The sequence below is a fragment of the Cynocephalus volans genome, chromosome 6 (genome assembly GCF_027409185.1).
Source record: "Cynocephalus volans isolate mCynVol1 chromosome 6, mCynVol1.pri, whole genome shotgun sequence".
NCBI classification, from domain to species: Eukaryota; Metazoa; Chordata; class Mammalia; order Dermoptera; family Cynocephalidae; genus Cynocephalus; species Cynocephalus volans.
Window position 1 is genome coordinate 114,758,153 of NC_084465.1, and position 16,304 is coordinate 114,774,456.

Genomic DNA, 16,304 nt, shown 5'->3' on the forward strand with positions numbered 1-16,304 from the left:
TCAGGAACAAGACAAGGATGTCCTCTCTTGCCACTTCTACTTAACATTATATTGGAGATTTTAGCCAGAGCAACTAGGCAAGAAAAAGAAACAAAAGAGATTGAGATTGGAAAGGAGGAAATGAAACTATCTCCATTTGTGTATGACATGATCTTGTGTGTAGCAAATCCCAAGACTCTACTAAAAACTATTAGAATTAATAAATTAATTCAGCAAAATTGCAGGGTACAAGATCAATATACAAAATTAATCATATTTCTATATACTAGCAATGAACAATCCAACAATGAAATTTAGAAAATAATTCCATTTATTTTTTTTTTTTTTAAATTTTATTTTGTCGATATACATTGTAGCTGATTATTGCTTCCCATCACCAAAACCTCCCTCCCTTCTCCCTCCCCCCCTCCCCCCCCCCCCGACAATGTCCTTTCTGTTTGCTTGTTGTATCAACTTCAAATAATTGTGGTTGTTATATCTTCTTCCCCCCCCCCCCGGTTTGTGTGTGTGTGTGTATGTGTGTGTGTGAATTTATATATTAATTTTTAGCTCCCTCCAATAAGTGAGAACATGTGGTATTTCTCTTTCTGTGCCTGACTTGTTTCACTTAATATAATTCTCTCAAGAAAAATAATTCCATTTATAATAACATCAAAAAGAATAAAATACTTAGGAATAAATTTAACAAAAGAAGTGAAAACTACAGAACATTGTTGAAAGGAATGAAAATAGATCTTAGCAAATGGAAAGACATCCCATGTTCATTTATTGGAAGACTTAATATTGTTAAGATGGCAATCCTTCCCAAATTGATCTACAGATTCAATACAATCCCTATCAAAGTTCCAACTTGATTTTTTTTGCAGAAACGAACAAGTTGGTCCTAAAATCCCTGTGGAAATGCAAGAGACCCAGAATAGCCAACATAATATTAAAAATGAAAGTCAGAGTTGTAGAATCCATGCTTCCCAATTTTAAAACTAACTACAAAGCCACAGTAATCAAGAGAGTGTAGTACTGTTTAAGGATAAACATAGAAATCAATGGAATGGAATTGAGAGTGTAAAATAAGCCCTCACACTTACAGTCAATTAATTTTTGATAAGAGTTCCAAGGCAATTCAATGGAGAAAGAGCAGTCTTTCAACAAATGGTGCTGGGATGACTGGATATCCCCTTTTATGCACCATACACATTAGTCAACTTTAAGTGGATAGTATACCTAAATGGGGGAGTTAAAATTGCGAAACTCTTAGGAGAAAGAATAGGAGTAAATCTTTATGGTCTTGGGTTAGGTAAAGGCTTCTTAGATACAACACCAAAAGCACAAATAACAAAGGAAAAAAATAGATAAATTGGACTTCATTAAACTTGAAACTCTTGCACTTCAAAGGACACCATCAAGAGAGTGGAAAAACAAGCCACAGAATGGGAGAAAATGTTTGCAAATTAGATGTTTGATGAGGAGTTTGTATGCAGAATATATAAACAACTCTTTCAACTCAATAATAAAAAGACAACTAACTCAATTAAAAAATGAGTAAAAGTCTGAATGGACATTTCTCCAAAGAAGATGTACGAGTAGCTTAAAAGCACATGAAAAGATGTCCAACATCATTCGTCATTAGGGAAATGCAAATCAAAACTACAATAAGATACCTGCAAGAATACTTATAATGAAAAAAGACAAACAAAAACAAGTGTTGGTGAAGATATGGCGAAACTGTAACCCTCATGCATTGCAGGTGGTCATGTAAAATGGTGCAGCTGCTTTGGAAAACAGTTTAACAGTTTCTCAAAAGGTAAAACATAGAATTAACATACAGCCCAGCAATTCCACTCCTAAGGTAATACCCAAGAGAAATGAGAACTTGTCCACACCAAAACTTGTGCATGAATGTTCATAAACAGCCAAAAAGTGGAAAAAACCCAAATGTCTACTGACTGATGAATGGATAAGTAAAATGTGGTAAATCCATACAAGGGAATATTATTGTTTAATAAAAAAATGAAGTCCAGATACATGCTACGACATGACGATCTTTGAAAACATGCTAAGAGGAAGAAGCCAGTCACAAAAGACCATACATTGTGTGATCCCACTTACACGAAATCCCCAGACTAGCCAGATCTATAGAGACTGAACATAGATTAGGTGTTGCCTAGGGCTGGGAAAGTTTTGGGAAATGGGGAATAACTGCTAATGGGCATCGAGGGTTTTCTGCGGGGGGCGGGGGGTGATGAAAATGCTCTAAACTTGATTGTGGTGAAGGTCACACAACCTTTTGAATACATTAAGAATATACTAAAAACCAATGAATTGTATACTTTAAGTGGATGAAATGTATGGCATGTGAATTATATCTAAAGAAAACTGTTAAAGAAAAGATAAGGCAAAATGCCTAGCAATAAATTTGAAATATTACTGAGAGCCCAGTTGGTGGTGGGAGCCAGGAGCCTGGTGCAAGAGAGCTGAGGTCTTCCCCAGGCCCAGGAGGCATAGCACCCAGAGCCTACAATACTTTCATGAGCCCATGAAAATGTTTTAATTTCTTTTAAAACCGAAAGAAAAAAAAAAAAAAAAACTCCTAGGTGAAAAAAAGTTTAATACTTAATCTGGTCATCTTTCTACCAATGTGGTTGTGAATGGTAGTTTTTAATTTTTTTTTTTTTTTTTTCTATTTAGGAAGGGGCCCACCAAAGTCTTAATGTGGCCCTGGGTGCTGATCTGAATTTGGACATTAAATTCCACCCCCTCCAGCTCTTGAGAAACATTATAACATTAAAGAAAGTTTAAAACAATTCATTCATAATATGCCCACTCTAGCACAACACCTATTGCCTCTTTTCTTTTCGTTTTTGTTTTTGTTTTTTTTCGTTGTTCTCCTTTTGTTTTTTTTAAATCCTCCCTTTCAATCGTTGGCCATCAGCAAACATCGTTACGATCTCGGCACCACTAACTTGCTGTGTGACCTGGGCTGGTCAGTCTGCTGCCCTGAACCTTACTGTCTCCATCTGTAGCGGAGGGCGAGGCTCCTGCATCTCAGAGTAGTACACAGGGGTAGAGCAAACAGGCTGAAACCAGAGGAGTGGCATCCACTCACCTGTGGCCTCGAAATTCTTTGGAAGGAGTGTCCTAAATAAGTAAAGAGGCACCTCCTTGGCTCAGCACTGAAGACCCTTTGTGATCTGGCCCCTGCTTTCCTTCTTAGCCTCATCTCCCTCTGCTGCCTCCGTCTTGGCCTTTGCATTTATGTGGGGCTGGCAGGAGGCTCAGGAGTCCAAAGGGGCTTCAAGGGACCTTCTCAGGGAAGAACTTAGGAGGCTCCATGCATACAAGAGGTGAGAATGCTGGAAAATTCCAGATCTTTTTCATCTTCCAACCCACATTGGTTCCATTTTGACCCAATTTATCTCCTTGCTGGGATCAGCAGTAAAATTCTTAAACCGAGGGTTGCAAACTCACCCAAACTGTCATCCAGTCTAATGTCTCCAGGGCCATCTGGGTGGTTGAAATGAGGCTGGGGGTAAAGTGACAGGGAGTGGTGGGGACTGTGGCAAACTAGAGCACAGCCTCATCTAAAGGAAGAACATCTGCCCGTCCCATTTGCTTGTTGCTGTGTGGGATTGTGGGCCCAGAACGGCCAGATCTTCTGATTCTTCAAGAGGAAATGAGAAATCTGGATTGGTAGGCAACATTTTCCTATTTTTACGATCTTGTGTGAGCCCAACAAAATGTGTCTGTGAGCAGGGTCCAGTGGGCTCTCCCTCCTTTCGTGAAAAAAGGGTCGAAGGCTGGGCCAGGCCTTGAACATCACTGTGTCCTCAGTGGCAAGCACAGTGCCTGGCATCAAGGAGGACCAGGAGGAAGGACTGAAGAGCTGAAATTTCTTATAAAGTTTACATGGAAGGCATTCATTCATTCATTCATTCATTCTTTTGTTCGCTAGATCATCTGTTTGCTCATTTGTTCACATGCTCCTTCAATAAATGTTTATTGAGTGCTCACTGTGTACCAGGTACTATTCTAGGTATTAGTGATACAGTGGGAAGAGAGGGAGGAGTGTGGGGGAGGGGACGTTTGGAGTTTTAAATAGATTAAATAGAAAGGCCTTCCTGAGAAGGTAACATTTGAAGAAAGTGATAAGGGAGTGGAAGGGTAAACCACCCAGCTAACCGAGGGAAGAATGCACAGAGGGACCAATGCAGAGGCTACTGCAGTAATCCGGGGGCAGATAGTGGTGGCTGGGACCAGCAGAGGTGGTGAGAAGTGGTCGGATCCTAGATATAGTGGGAGCTAAAGTCCCAGATCAGATGGGGCAGGGTAGGGCGAGAGAAAGAGAGAAGCCAAGCATGATGCCATGGTTTTGGCCTGAGCACCCGGGAGGATGGAGTTGCCATTTCTGAGCTGGGGATGCACTGGAGACGTGGCCCCCACCCTCATGGGGCTTGCAGATTGTTGGGGCATACAGACATTAATAAACTTCCACACAAGCATCACACATGCAGAGGTAGACTCCTAATGGTGACTGGGAGCCCCGTAGAAGGCCAAGGTGCTGGGAGTGTTATAAAAGGGGGTGTATGTTCCAGGCAGGGGGAACAGCATGTGCAAAGCCCTCATGGTGGGAGGGAGCGTGGGGAGTACAAGCAGCCGAGGGGGGTGGGGGAGGGGAGCAAGATGGGGAGTGTGGGTGGACAGGCTGGTGGAGGCCAGTCTTAGGCACATGTGGGAATGTGGGCTTTCTCCTTTGGGAATTCAAAGGGTTTCAAGCAGGAGCATGCATGACATGTGTTGGACATGATCAGAGCTGTGTGTTTGCAAAGTACCCCTCTGGCTGCAGGGTGGATGATGGATTGGAGAGAGGCCAGACTAGAGGCCTGAGGAGACCAGTGAGGAGGAGCCAGACTGGGGTGGAGGTCAGAGAAAGGGACCTGAGGGCTATGGAGGAGGTGGAAGTGACAGGACTGGGTGGATTGGATCAGGAGGTGAGAGGGGTGGCAGGGTTGTCCTCCACACTCCTGGGACATGGGGTTTCTAGGAGCAAGGGTTAGAGGCACGTGCTTGCTCCAGGGCTCAGGGAGGGGATAGGCGAAAGCCTGAATCCCACATGTGCTCTCACATTCTTACACCCTTCTTTTCTTTTCAAAGGTGAAAAATGTCGCAGCTTCATTGACCTGGCCCCAGCGTCAGAGAAAGGTGAGTATGGTCCAGCTCAGGGGTGCCAGCCCCACCCTCTCTGGGGTCATTGTCCCTGCCCAGGTGGCTTCCCACAGCCCTGTGAGAGTTCCTCCTCCAGCCTTCCTGGGCGACGTGGTCTGGAAGCCAGACGTCCTGTTGCCAAGCTCTGGGTTTCTTGAACGCTCCGTTAAATGGGAGAGGCAGGTGGGGGAGGACCATTGGCCCTCCCCGCCTGGTGGGGCAGTCCTGAGAGTCACTGCCCTTCCATTATGTCCAGTGCATGCTGGGACTTTGGGGGAGGTATGATGGGTGGGTGGATGTGGGCTCAGGCAAGACCAGTGCTGGGGGATTGCCTCCAGCTGCAGGATTTGACCTCGGGGGAGGGAAGCCAGGTGGCTAGTCTCTGTTGTCTCTCAGGTGTGTGGGGCCAGACTGATTGGATGCTGCCATCCAGAGAGGTCTCATTTGTGTGCAGGGTCCAGTAGCAGAGACTCTGAGCCCACAGTGCTCAGAGCCATGCAAGGCAGTAATACGATGATCAGGAGCAGGTCATGGCTCAGCCGAGGGGGAGAGCAGCCAGGTAGGTTTAGCTGCAAGTAGTAGTGACCCAAAAGAACTGGCTCAGTGGCGAAATTTATTTATCTCTTTTATAAAAGTTTGAAAGTAGGTAATTCAGGGTGGCTGTCCGTCGTCCCTTGGCCTCTGTCTCATGGTCTAAGATGGCAGCTAGTGTGCCAGCTATCACATCTTGGTCTAAGATGGCAGCTAGTGTGCCAGCTATCACATCTGCATTCCAGGCAGCAGGATGGAGGAAGGGTAAAGAAGACAGGGCGAAGGTTCCATGTCAACTCTGAGGTTCCCAGAAGTTATCACATGACCACACTCAGCTGTGAGGGGCTGGGAAACATGGTCTTTATCCCGGGCAACACTGTGTTCAGCTACAAGTCAGAATTTTTGTTATTATGGAAAAATGAGAATAGATACTGGTGGATAGCCTGCCACAGAGACACAGGGGAGCCTGGCCACCTCCTTCCCTGTCTACCTGCTGCCACCCAGGAGAAAGGCTGCCAAGAGAGAAACAGGCATGCAGGTCTCTTCAAACAGCCCAGAGATTAAGAGAGTGTTCTGGGCCTGAGAGTCAGGGGAGGGGAAACCAAGGCAGGAATCCAGTCTTATAAACTGTTTCAACATGGGGGGAGTTGAAACAGTTTATAAGAGTTGGGGGGAGTTGGGGTCCTTGGCTCAGGGGGAATTCTTAAGTCTGGGATGTGGGCCCCCATACCCCCTGCTGGTGAGACCGAGCTTGTGGTTCTCCTTCCAGGTCATTGGCAGAGGCAGTGGGGGACCAGGGGGTCATAATGTGTCATGAGGCTAATGATGTTCCTGTGTCACTGGCTGGTGAGGCTGAGGGGCAAGTGACAGGGAACCTACTGGGACTTCAGCCCCAGGAAGAAGCCAGGACCCCCGAGCAAGCTTTCTGCAGTAGGGACTGTCTCCTCTGTTTCCTTGATTTCCTGAGGGCTGGGTCCAGTTTAGTTGTTATTCCTGAAGCATTTGGCTGCATGACTCAGGTCACAGCTTCCAAACTGAGATCACCAGGACATGCTACTACTAATATTACAAATGAATGGCTGATATTTATTGGCAGTTACTTTGTGCCGGGCACTGTGCCAAGCACTTGCCTTAACTGAGAAAGCTCCCCACAACCTCGCAAGGAAGGGGGTTGTTCTCACTCCCACTTGACAGATGAGGAAACTGAGGCTTAGAGAGATGAAGTCACCTCTCGCCAGGGGTGGAGCTGGGTTTTAAGCCAGGCCCCAGCTCCATACCCCTCCAGTGTACTGTAGCTGTCTAGGAGGCACATCCCCTAATCCCCAAGGCCTTGGAACTCCTGGGCCAACTCTGCTCCAAATCTGCCTTCTGGGAAGCAGGGCCTATGTGTGCACAAGCACACATGTGCACACATGTGTGTGTGTGGCTGAGTGTGCGTATGCACGAGCAGGTGCTCCAGTGCTTGTGTGCATGCTGTGCATGCCTGTGGATGAGCCGTGTGAGCCTGGGCCTGGAGGCGTGTACAGGTCTGTGTACATGCGAGAGTGTAGGTGCCCTGTGTGCCCATGTTACATGTGCATAGATATGTTCAAGTGTGAGCATGCGTGGATTGTGTGTCTGTGTGAGTGGGTTGCTCATGCCCCTCGCAGGAGGCATTGGGCCTTTATTCCTGCCCTTTTTTAAAAATGGGGACCAAGGCCCCAGGGAGGTTGTATCTTGATGTTTTACTGGCCTTGTGATTTTACTTTTAGTGCTTGGTGGCCACTCCAAGGACCTTCTGGCTGCATATATAAAATGTTTACAAGGAGGCCGGGTGGGCTGGCTTTGTCACTGAGTGCAGAACGCTTTTTGTGTACTTGCTGCCTCGCAAACATGTTAGCTCTCTCTTGGGGTCAGCAGGGTTTGGTCCGCAGCAGCCCATGTGGCCTTCTCCTGGGCACCTGCAGGAAGGTGGCATGCGCAGATCCATCCACCCGCTCACCGGCTCTTCACCATGCTCGAGTCTTCATTTCTCAGATGAGGAATGCTTGGGGCAGAGATGGGTGGCATGTTTGAGCCACGTGGGGAGATTGAGGTGGATGTTTGTGCCCAGGTGTGTTCTCACTGGGAAGACTCTTTTCTCCCAGATTCTGGCCCCGGTACTGCTCCCTCTGTGACCTCCCTCCTGGTGTCTTATGGGTCTGCCAAATATGATGATAATCACAACCCTAACACTAACTGGCCTTCAGGCGGTGCTTACCATGTGCCAGGCACTATTTTTGAGGACCTTTCACACATTGGCTCATGTCACCCCCATTCTACAGATGAGGAAACTGAGGCACAGAGAGGTCACACAGTTAGGAAGCAGCAGAGCTGGGACTGGAACCTGAGCAGTCTGGCTCTTGGACGCCTGGCCTTCTGAGATCCGCGGGTGCCCCTTTCCTCCCTCACCAGGACCTCTGAGCTGAGTTGGGCCAGAGCTTTCCTTCCCGCCTAACCCCCTCTCGCCTGGCAGGCCGTGTGCACACTTTCAAGGCCTTCTCAAATGCCACCTTCTTTTTGCCATTTTCTCTGATACTGTCTTGCCCCGTCTCACCCACCCTCTCCCCTGGCAAAATATTTGCCTGTCCTCTGTGCATCTTACCATGGCATGTATGTTTTTTAGTTTGCCTGACCATTCTGGTTTTGTGTTTCATGTGGGGAATATCTTTTTTGTTTTTTGCTAGCCTAAATCACGATTTTTCATCTGAATTCATTACACAGTCTCTTAACTGCTGGTCTCCTTTTGTTTCTGTCCCCCGATTCACTTGCTATCTGCTGTGGTTTGAATGTCCCCTCAAGCTCATGTTGGAACTTAACCCACATTATGGTGGTAGACAGTGAGGCCTTTAAGAGGTGACTGGATCATGAGAACCGTGCCCTTGTCAATGGATTGATCCATTCACAGAGTAGTAAGTGATGGTTTGATGTGTGGTCATGGGCGTGGTTCTGATGGCTTTATAGGAAGGGCGAGTGAGCAGGGTGGCTCTCTCTTGTTCCTGAAATTCTTGCCCTGTGACAGCCTGTGTCACTGTAGAGAGTCACCACCAAGAAGGCCCTCACCAGATGTATCCCCCGGACCTTGAACTTCCCAGCCTCCAAAACTGTAAGAAATAAACCTCTTTTCTTATAAATTATCCAGTTTCAGGTATTCTGTTATAAGCAACAGAAAACAGACAAATACAGAATCCCCAATTATCTTTTTGAAGCCTAAATCATATCACGTGACTCTCTTATTTAAAACCTTCGCATGGCACCCATCTCACTTGGGTACAAGTCAGCGTCCTCACTGTGGCCCACAAGGTCCTGCATGACCTGGCCCTGCACCCTGTTCTCCTCTCACCACACTCCAGCTCTCCCAAATCCTCGCTGTTCCTTGGTTCAGCCAAGCTAGCGTGCGCCTCAGGGCTTTTGCGGTTCCTTCAGTTCTCTGCACAGTTGGTCCCTTCCCATCATTCAGGTTTTGGTACAAATGTCACATATTCTTCCTTGAACATCCTCTTTGGTGCCCTGCCTGCCCCCAAGTTCCTCTCCACTCCTTCACTTGTTTGTCTTCACATCACTTATTTGTACCTGAAATCACCTGATTTTTCCACTGGCTATTTGATTAATGATTGTCTCTCCCAATGGACTGTCAGCTCCATGAGGGTAGGGGTTTTATTTACAGTGCCCAGAGCAATGCCTGGCACTGATCAGTGCTCCAAAATGCCTGCTGAATGAATGAAAAACGAATATTGATTTTAAACGTGCTATTAAGGATAGGAAAAACCGAAGTGTTTTTCCTGATATCACACTCCCCTCAACACAGCACTTTCGATACCAGCTGGGCGATCTCTGATTTGATTCAATTCTGACACTGTCTACCTGGTGGTAGCATCAGATCCCACAGGTTAAGAGTTCAGTCCCCAAGACTGCCCCTCGCTTCAGCTGCCAGTTGCAAGCCTCAGGTAGTGGCCTGTGCTTCTGACCAACCTGCTGTAAAGCAGGGTCCCCGCCCCACTCCCTTTTTCCAGTCCCCAAAGGCAACCACTTTCATATCTTTTAGCTCATTATCCTGGCATTTACTTCTGTATTTTAAAATAACATGCTTATTTGCTATTTGTTGATTATTCACTTTTAAATATTAATTTAAACACAGCACCTCCAACATTCTTTCCCTCTCTTGATCTTCCCAATAGAGTCATGTCACAACTTTGGGTTAAGTCATTTGGTTAAGTCATTTGTTGACATTATTATGTCACACCTGAGCCATGTAATTAATATGCGATGATTACATTTCCTCTCGTATATAACTTTTCTCTCTTAGAGTGAATAATCTCCTCATTTTTTCATTTGTTTAGTTTTCTGTTGTAAATTCATCTTTAGATGTTTTGCAAATGTGTAAATATTCTCTTAATATCTTGAAAGACAACCAGGTACTCATAAGGTTCCCTCCCTCCTTCCTTCCTAACTTTTCCTATGGAGCCTTTCGACCTGCAGCCCCAGTCTGGCCCAGTGATTGTCTAGGGCTGCTATTCTGGAGCCCTCTGTACCATTATTTTGGAATTTCCTCTCTTCTCTCATGTTGGATCCTCTGCTTCCTGGATCCCAGGTAGTCTTCCTTTTGGTTTACTTCCTCATTTGGGGGGAAAATATCTTCCAGTAGCTTCCTGAGAAAGAGAGCAAGGTTGATTGAGATGTTGAACACCAAATGTTGTCCTAACTCCTTAGTCACACTTGACTGAATGTTGGGCTGGGTATAAAATTCTAGGTTGGTAATAATTTTCCCACAAAATTTGGGAAGTATTGGTTGCCCCCTTCTAGCTTCCAGTGTTGTTGAGAACTTCAGTGCCATTCTGATTCTTTTGTGTGACCTCATTTTTTCCCTAACTGGAAGGAAGCTTTTAACATCTTATTTTCTGCTCTTATTTATTTTAATTTTCTATTTTCATTTTATTTGGCTTTTTATTTAATCCTGAGATATTAACTCAACTTTTATCTTTCAGCCATTCCATTTTTTAAATCTCTGCAGTTGTATTTTTAATGTTAAGAGCTTTTCCTTGTTATCTGAATGTTCCTTTTTATAGTCTCCTGCCTTTGTTTTATGGATACAATATCTTCTCATATTTCTCTGAGGATATTAATTTTTTTCACGGTTCTCTTCTATTCCCTCTAATGTCCCTGCTTCTTTCAGGTTCTTTTGCTTATTTTAATTTTGACCTCTGTCTTTTATATTTTATGTTTTCCTCAAGTAACCGATGTTCATATTTAAGAGTGAGGTACCAACATGCTATTTGGAAGTTCTAGGTGCAGTTGGAGGAGGATACTGGCCAATGGACTTCCCAATTATCTGAACTATGAACCCCTCAGCTCAAAAGTCTATCTGGTCAACCAATACCCACCTTCACTAGGGTTTTCCTCGTGGTCTGATCAGTTTCTCAAAGAGGAACCCTCCTGTCTCCAGTGTATTAACCCAGCCTCAACCATTCTGTGTATGATGTAGGGGAAGGATGCTGGGGGGCATCCCAGTGTCCCAAATGTATACTTTTATTTAATTCTTGGTTTTCAGCGTGGAACTCACCCAGGCCTGGTGCCTCCAATTCCAGGGACCCTCTGAGGTTTTCTTCCCACCAGCTTTCTCCATGCAGGTGGTCAACTTTCAGCTTTCTCCTATCTATCCATGAACTTCCCAGCTTTTAAAATGTTGTTGCCATATTTTATCTGTTGTCGTCTCCTCTCCTATCCTTTGTCCTATGGAATTATGCCTTTCTCATTCCTCTACTGTAATTCCTGGTGGTGTGGAAAGAGAGCAGAGGTAAGCCTTTCGTTCAGCCCCCATGTGCAATCCCACTTTTAACTTCCCAGACCCAGATCTCCCTCCTGACCTCTAGACTCTGCCTCCAACTGCGTGCTGGGCACCTCCTCCTGTGTGCTCCCAGGTACCACAAACTCAGCTTGTCCACAATGGAAATCACTAGTTCTCTTCCTTCTTCATTATTGTCCTGTTTTCACCAACATCTTCTCTGTCTCCAAAGCCAAGGACCAGAAAGTCATTCTCAACTCTTCCCTCTCCAAATTCAATTATTTGACAAGTTTAATTTCTTTTGCCTACTGAATATCTTTTGCATCTGTCCTTTTCTCTCTCCACTGCCAGGAGTTCAGCTTCTCATCACATCTTTCCTGGCTTTTGGCAAGAATCTCTTAGCTGGCCTCTCAGACTTCAGGCTGTGCTGCTTAAAATCTATTCCTCAATGCCCATCGACACACAGTAGAATAGTATACAGCCACGAAAAAGAACAATATACAGCTGCTCACAGCAACATGGATGTTGAGCAGAAGTGAGATTCAAAAGAATACATATGATAAGATTCCATTTTATAAAACTGGAAAACAGGCAAAATGCATCTGTGTTGTTAGAAGTCAGGACAGTGGCTGCCCTTAAAGAGAAATTGTGACGGAGCTCACAGAGGGCTCTGGCTGCTGGCAGTGTTCTGTCTCTTGATCTGGGTGCTAGTTACACACATGTGTTCAGTTCATGAAAATTCATCAAGCTGTATGCTTACGATACATGCACTGCTCTATATGTGCGCTATACTTCATTAAAAAGGAAAGAAATATTTCCCACACTGAACTCTAAATAATCAGTTATATCAGACCCCTGCTCATGTACATTTTCCCCAGAGTCTCCAATATTCTTTCATGCCTCTGTGCCTTCCCTCCACCCGACCTGCCTTTACCACCTCTTGTTTGCTTTGCAAACTCTTATTCATTCTTCAAAACCCAGCTAAGACATGACCCCTTCCGAAAAGCCACCTTTGAACCCCCAGAGTTACCCAGCTGCAGTGACAGGTCCAATTAGCACCCATCACACTGTCCTGAGGTGACTCCACCAGGCTGGACACTCCTTGAGGACAGGCACTGTATCTCATCTTTCTCTGTGGCTCCCATGCCCCAGATGGTTGGCACAGACCAAGAGTTTAGTAAAGGTTTGTTGAATGATGGAAGGAAGGAAGGAACGAACGAATGAACAAACAAGGGCCATGTTATAGATACTGGGTGGCCCGTTTGGGTTTAGAAACCAAAATCTGACTCCTGAAGCCTTGGTCTCCTCTGATCCACCTGGGCTGAGCTTATTTTAAATCATCTCTGCTCCCTGCCCATGTTTTCCAGTGTGCTGGGACTTCTGACAGCCACCAGCCAGCAATTTTTGTGAAACAATCTCCAAAGCTTGTAGATTTCATTTGTTTAATATTTCAGGGATGTGTAACAATGTGGAAGTCTCCGTGGCCACAGTCCTGAGTCTTGCGTGAGTCATTTCTCACTTCAGTTCCTATAATAGTCTCTTGTTGGTCCCCTCAACCTCTCTGTTCTCTGCCTGAAATCGATTTACAATTCTGCTGCTCACTTAATTTATTTAGTGCATGTTATTGATTTATGTCATAGCACCGAAGCGTGCATAGATCAGAACATGCTGATGAGGGATGGGAGAGGGGTACCCGCTTCCACAGCTGCCCAAACTCTGACATCAGAGCGAAAAACGAGTCAGCTTGCTGGCTGCAGCTGGAACACGCCGGGTGGCCAGCGCATCCTTGTGCCATGCATTAATCCGGGGCGGTCTTTCAACCCTGACTGTCTGGGGAACTCTCCATCAGCCTTCACGAGCCAACCCAAAGGTCCTGTCTCTGTGAAGCCCACCCTCACCCAGAGTGCATCGATTACTGTGTGCTCCCAAGTGACTAGGTACATACCTGTGATCCAGGGCTCAGCAAATGGGAGATCTGGTTTTTTCCATCCTGATGAAACAGACATTTCAAGACGCAGAGGCAGGAGAACATCCACTACTCCCTCTCACCTGCCATTCCCAGATAATATCAAGATAATGCTCTCAACCTTCTGGCCCAGGGTGGGAATCATCAACAGTCTGAATGAATGGCCCTGGTCCATCCGTGGAACTCTGAATCTTCCTTCACAAGATCATTTCCTCACCATTCTCAGTAAACTCACAACAGAGGCTGGCTAACCTGATGCCATTTAACTCTCAGAGGCCGGGCTTTCAGGAATAGCTGCAGTGATCTTTGTTTACCTTGTCTCGGGCCAGTGGTCAGCATCCCTTGGTGCCAGGTTGTGTGCCAGGAGCTGGTGCAGTGAGGAGACCCCATAGCCTCTGCTCTTGAGGAACTCACCTTCTAGTGGGGGAGACAGACAAGAGGACAGAGTGACAATCTGTCTGTGGAAGGAATGAGAACAATCTGGGAAGGCTGTGTGGAGAAGCACCGTGAGGGAGGGGTCTTGAAGGAGGAGTGGAATTCTTCCTCATGCATCAGGGGCATCAGGGCAAGTCATTCCTGGTGCAGCCTGGGCTCAGGGGTGAGACTGAGTGTCCTCAGTGCCAGGCACATGGCAGGTACTCAGTGGAGGACATTTGTTGAATGACTGAAGCATAGAAGGAAGGGAGAGCCCAGAGAGGTTAAGTGCCTTGCTCAAGGTCACACAGCAGGTGTAGGTGAGAGTCAGGCTAATCCTCCAGGCTCCTGAGGTTTTTAACGCAGCGTCCCTCCTGTTCTCCTCATCCCACTCTTCCTTCCTGGCCATCCCTCAAGCCTCGCTGCTCGAGTGTCATACACCACCCTCCCACCTCCCTAATTCTGAAGTGCTACTTCTGCCACTTTCTTTTCTGAAATTCTGGATTCCTCTAATTATGTGCTCTTATTAAAGGTGATTAAATCCCTCAGCCTGGCAGAGGATTGCTCCCAGAGATCACAACAACTAATAATTGCTTTAGTTGCTCTAATTCCAATTATTCAAGATTATCTTTCAGGTAATTAGGTATTTGGGCAGTCTCGCCTGCTCACTCTCTTGAAGAGCATCATATTAACCCCAAACAGTGACCAGCTTTCATGTTTCATAATTGGAAACAGTGTTTCCTTGGTGAGAAGACCATTAAGGGTAAACAGTGGTAATTTAAATTTCTAAATGGCTCTGTGGCCTTATCATACTTTGGTGTGAGAAATTACCATGCAGCTCTGGGGGTCAGGATTTGCACTGTGGGTTGGGCATAGGGTTGGGCAGTGAATAACCTGTGCAACTGTACGCGGGTGCCAGGGATACACAGATAGAGTTAAAAGAAGACAACATTCCTTATACAAATAAATCTGTACTTGCACCTCATGCTGAACCATACTGCCTGTGATGTCCTGGGAACGTGTAACCCTATTTTGTCATGTTTTCTTTTTTTTAAGCGATAGAATTTCATGGGCATAATTTACAAACAGTGACATGCACAGGTTTTAAATGTACAGTTCAATGAGTTTAAAGAAACGCATATATCCGTGTAACCCATACAGCTGTTAAGATATAGAATCAGGGTCTGCTTCATGGGCATGTGACCATCACATAGGGCTGTCACACAGGGCCCGGTGGGCAGCAGGGCCCTATGCTTGGTTTAATGCTGTATGCTCCCTGTCCTCAAATTCTTAATAATTTTTCCACAAATGCCTTGCTTTTCCACTTTACACACCTTCCTGATTTGGCCCATGTATACCCACCCCTGATATTATTATTTACTTATTATTTCTCTTTCTATTGATTCACTTAAAAAGTCTGATTGTTTTAACCTCCTTATGAGCAATAATATCTGTCAATTCATGGTTTCACTGCACCAGTTTGTTTTTTTCCAAGATGCTTTAAAATAAATAATAATAATACCGAAAACTTATTCCTGTTTTAGCAACACGCCAGGACCACCTGATTCCCCAACAACTCAAAGAGGTTTGTACTGTTGTTCTACCGTTTTATGGATGGGGAAACTGGAGCCCAGAGAAGTTAAGTCACCTTGCCCGCTATTGTGTGGGTCATAAGAGGCAGGGGCAGGTTTGTACCTGGGCAGCGGACCTTCAGGGTCCTTGTGTCTCACCATGCCACTTACTGGCTCTATGTGAGTAAGATCTAGTGAGAGGTAAGGACGGGGTTGGTGTAGGCAGATGGGGCTGGGGAGGAAAAAGGAACTGTCTGTCATACCACGTGACAGACACTTGAGATTCTCCAAGGTCCCCGCCCCTCAGGCACCTTCCTCTGCCTTCTTCTTGGGATGCTACCAGTTCCCAGAAAGGAGTCTGACCCTCGTGCACAGATTGTCAGGATGGAGAGGTCTCAGAGAGGGGTGTCTCACTTGCTCCATTTTACAGATGAGGAAACTGAGGCCCCGAGATAAAACTCCATGGCTGCCATGGACTGGGTATATAGTATGGATGCCTCCTGCATGCTAGTTCCTGAGAAGTGGGGTCCTGACTCCGAGGCAGCCTCCCTCGGCCTAGCCCTGACACATACAGTGAATACTCGTTGGCACCTAGTGCATACCTACCCTTTTCAGGCATATTATCTCATTTGATCTTCTTAGCCCACAAAGTAGGTGTTATTCGTCTCTTCGTTTTTCAGATCAGAAAGCTGAGGCTCAGAGAGGTTGAGACAGTTGCTGAAGGTCCAGATAGTGGCAGAGCTGGGATTTAGAGGCAGAGCTTCTGAGGGCGGTGTTAAAGAGCACGGGCTCTGGATTCAAATTCCGACTCTGCCTTACTAGC

General features: G+C 45.9%; 1 protein-coding gene across 3 annotated transcripts in view; it reads left to right on the plus strand.

Annotated features, from left to right (window-relative positions):
• The window catches only part of GSG1L (GSG1 like), a 216,854-nt gene that overhangs the window by 64,722 nt on the left and 135,828 nt on the right, over positions 1-16,304 (plus strand). For 2 of the 3 annotated variants that reach the window (XM_063101198.1, XM_063101200.1), the window contains exon 2: positions 5,149-5,196. The exons of the other annotated variant lie outside the window; for it this stretch is intronic. In XM_063101198.1, the coding sequence (XP_062957268.1) occupies positions 5,149-5,196 (48 nt within the window). The remainder of the gene's footprint in view (positions 1-5,148; positions 5,197-16,304) is intronic. 3 annotated transcript variants of the gene reach the window in all.